Genomic DNA, 2,331 nt, shown 5'->3' on the forward strand with positions numbered 1-2,331 from the left:
CACAATGTATGTGTTATCGCATTGAGAGGTGGAAAGAGTTATGATGGCCCATCAATATTGGTTGATCAAGAAAAAGAAGAAGATGAGATAGTGGTGAAGAAGTCGAGTAATGAGGAGGAAAATAAAGAACAGATCCAACAAAAAGAAGCCCGTCACCACCTAAGTCAAATATACTCCAGTCGCTCCATTTCCTGAAAGATTGGTGAGCATGAAGAAAGAACGAGAGGAGAGTGAGATCATGCAAATGTTTCAGAAAGCTCATGAACGATATCCCACTCCTTGATGCCATCAAACAGGTACCTAGATATGCTAAGTTCCTAAAAGAAATTTGCATATCTAAAAAGAAACTTAAAGCTAATGAAACGGTAAAAGTTGGTGAGAACATTTCAACGGTTTTGCAAAAAAGGATGCCCCCGAAGTGCAAGGATCCCGGCGTCTTTACTGTGCCTTGCAAATTGGGGAATCTTCTTGTACCTCGAGCTATGATTGACTTGGGTGCATTTATAAATGTCCTACGGTACTCTGTTTACAAATCAATTGGTATAGGAACATTGAGCAAAACCGGTGTAATCATTCAACTTGCTGACTGATCGATAGTACACCCAAAAGGTGTACTAGAGGACGTGTTAGTTCAAGTCAATGAACTTGTTTTCCCATCTGATTTTTATGTTCTAGATATGGGAGATGATGACTCCCCAAATTCAAGTTCCATACTTTTGGGAAAACCTTTTCTTAAAACAGCAAAAACCAAAATTGATGTATACAATGGAGCTTTATCAAGGGAATTTGATGGGGAGGTCATTAACTTCAATATTTTTGAAGAGAAAAGGCACCCAAGTGATGTTCACTCTTTAAATTTTGTGGATATTGTTTGGCCTTTGACTAAAGAATGCTTTGATTTGACTAACCATGACTTTTTAGAGTTGGCTTTAAGTAGGAACTTTGATAAAATTTTGGTCAAGGATATTGCAGACAAATTCAAGTTGAATAATGAGATGCTGGGAAATGTGGAGTTTACCAAAAGCTAAAGATCCAAAAGTTGGAGGAGATCATAAATGAATCATTTGAGAACTCACACATCTACAAGGACAAGACCAAATCATCTCACCGAAAGTACCTTTCTCGTAAAAGCTTTGAGATAGGTCGAAAGGTATTACTCTATGACTCTCGTCTTAAATTGTTTTTCGGTAAGTTACGATCTCGGTGGGTTGGACCATTCATTGTTACTAATGTATATGATCATGGTGCACTTGAGATTAAACGTAACAAAACTGGAAAAGTGTTCAAAGTTAACGAACACATGTTAAAAGTCTTTTATGAAGGTTTCCAAGAGAAGGATATGTAAGTTCATAGCTTGGAACGCCCGAACTACATTGAGTGAATCTAAAGGGAAAAGTCGAGCCAAAGATTTGAAACAAGGGCGGCTAACCGAGAAGCGACTCGGGGGTATTTCTTTCCATTTTCTTTATTTCATCCAAGTTTCAATGTTTTTGGGTCTTTTCGAGAGTTCGGTGCAAAATGATTTTCATATCTAATGGTCGAGAGCAAATAGGTTTTGAAAAAAAAATCGTGATTTTTGAGGTTGATAGAAGAAAATGCACGACCATCACAAAAAAACGCATGTGCCAGGCATAAAACACATGAACTGATTTTTTTACCATGCTTGCATTTCTAGGTTTTTAAAGAAAAATATTTTTTGGCACGGGCAAAGGTCCAAAACGCACGGCCTAATCCTTAGCCGTGCGTGTCATCGAGGGATAGCAAGAAAGCATATACGAACGCACGACCTCAATTACAAAATGCATGCAAAATGCACGGCCTATGGTTCGACCATGCGTCCGCATCGTAATTCTCAAAGGAAAAAAATTAGGCATGGTCTTGAGGAAAAACGCATGACCAAGGTAACAAACACACGGGCTACCTCTGAAAATGCATGGCCTCTTCCTGTGCATGTTGGGTTGTGATTCTCTAGGTCACAAAACTCACGGGTATGCTAAAAACACATGGCCTGAAATCACACCATGCTAAAAAAACTCATGGGCAAAACACACGGCTATGCCAAAAATGCATGGTCTCTACCAATACCATGTATGGGATCGAAGTTTTCAAAAAAAAAAGCATGGTCTAGCTTAAAAAAGACATGGTCTGTTCTAACACCATGCCTTTTTCTCTATATATAAAAAACATGAATTTTGTCTCTCTTGTTACACAAACCTCACAACCGTGCTCTCCCCTCTCTCTAAACCATATCACCGATTTTTGTCTCCCCTCTCTTCACATAAAAGCTCCGGTTTTCGTTTAATCTTTTTCGAGATTAAAACTGCAAGCTAT

General features: G+C 38.7%; 1 protein-coding gene across 1 annotated transcript; it reads left to right on the top strand.

Moving 5' to 3' along the window:
- The first annotated feature begins 260 nt into the window (after window positions 1–260).
- LOC145075672 (uncharacterized) lies at window positions 261–1,028 on the top strand. Its single transcript, XM_079021829.1, has 2 exons — window positions 261–540; window positions 676–1,028. The coding sequence occupies exons 1-2, from the start codon at window positions 261–263 to the stop codon at window positions 1,026–1,028; spliced, it is 633 nt and encodes a 210-aa protein (XP_078877955.1).
- The last annotated feature ends 1,303 nt before the right edge of the window (window positions 1,029–2,331 follow it).

Source organism: Lactuca serriola, chromosome 9 (genome assembly GCF_051521515.1).
Source record: "Lactuca serriola cultivar US96UC23 chromosome 9, Lser_US96UC23_V15, whole genome shotgun sequence".
Classification (NCBI taxonomy): domain Eukaryota; kingdom Viridiplantae; phylum Streptophyta; class Magnoliopsida; order Asterales; family Asteraceae; genus Lactuca; species Lactuca serriola.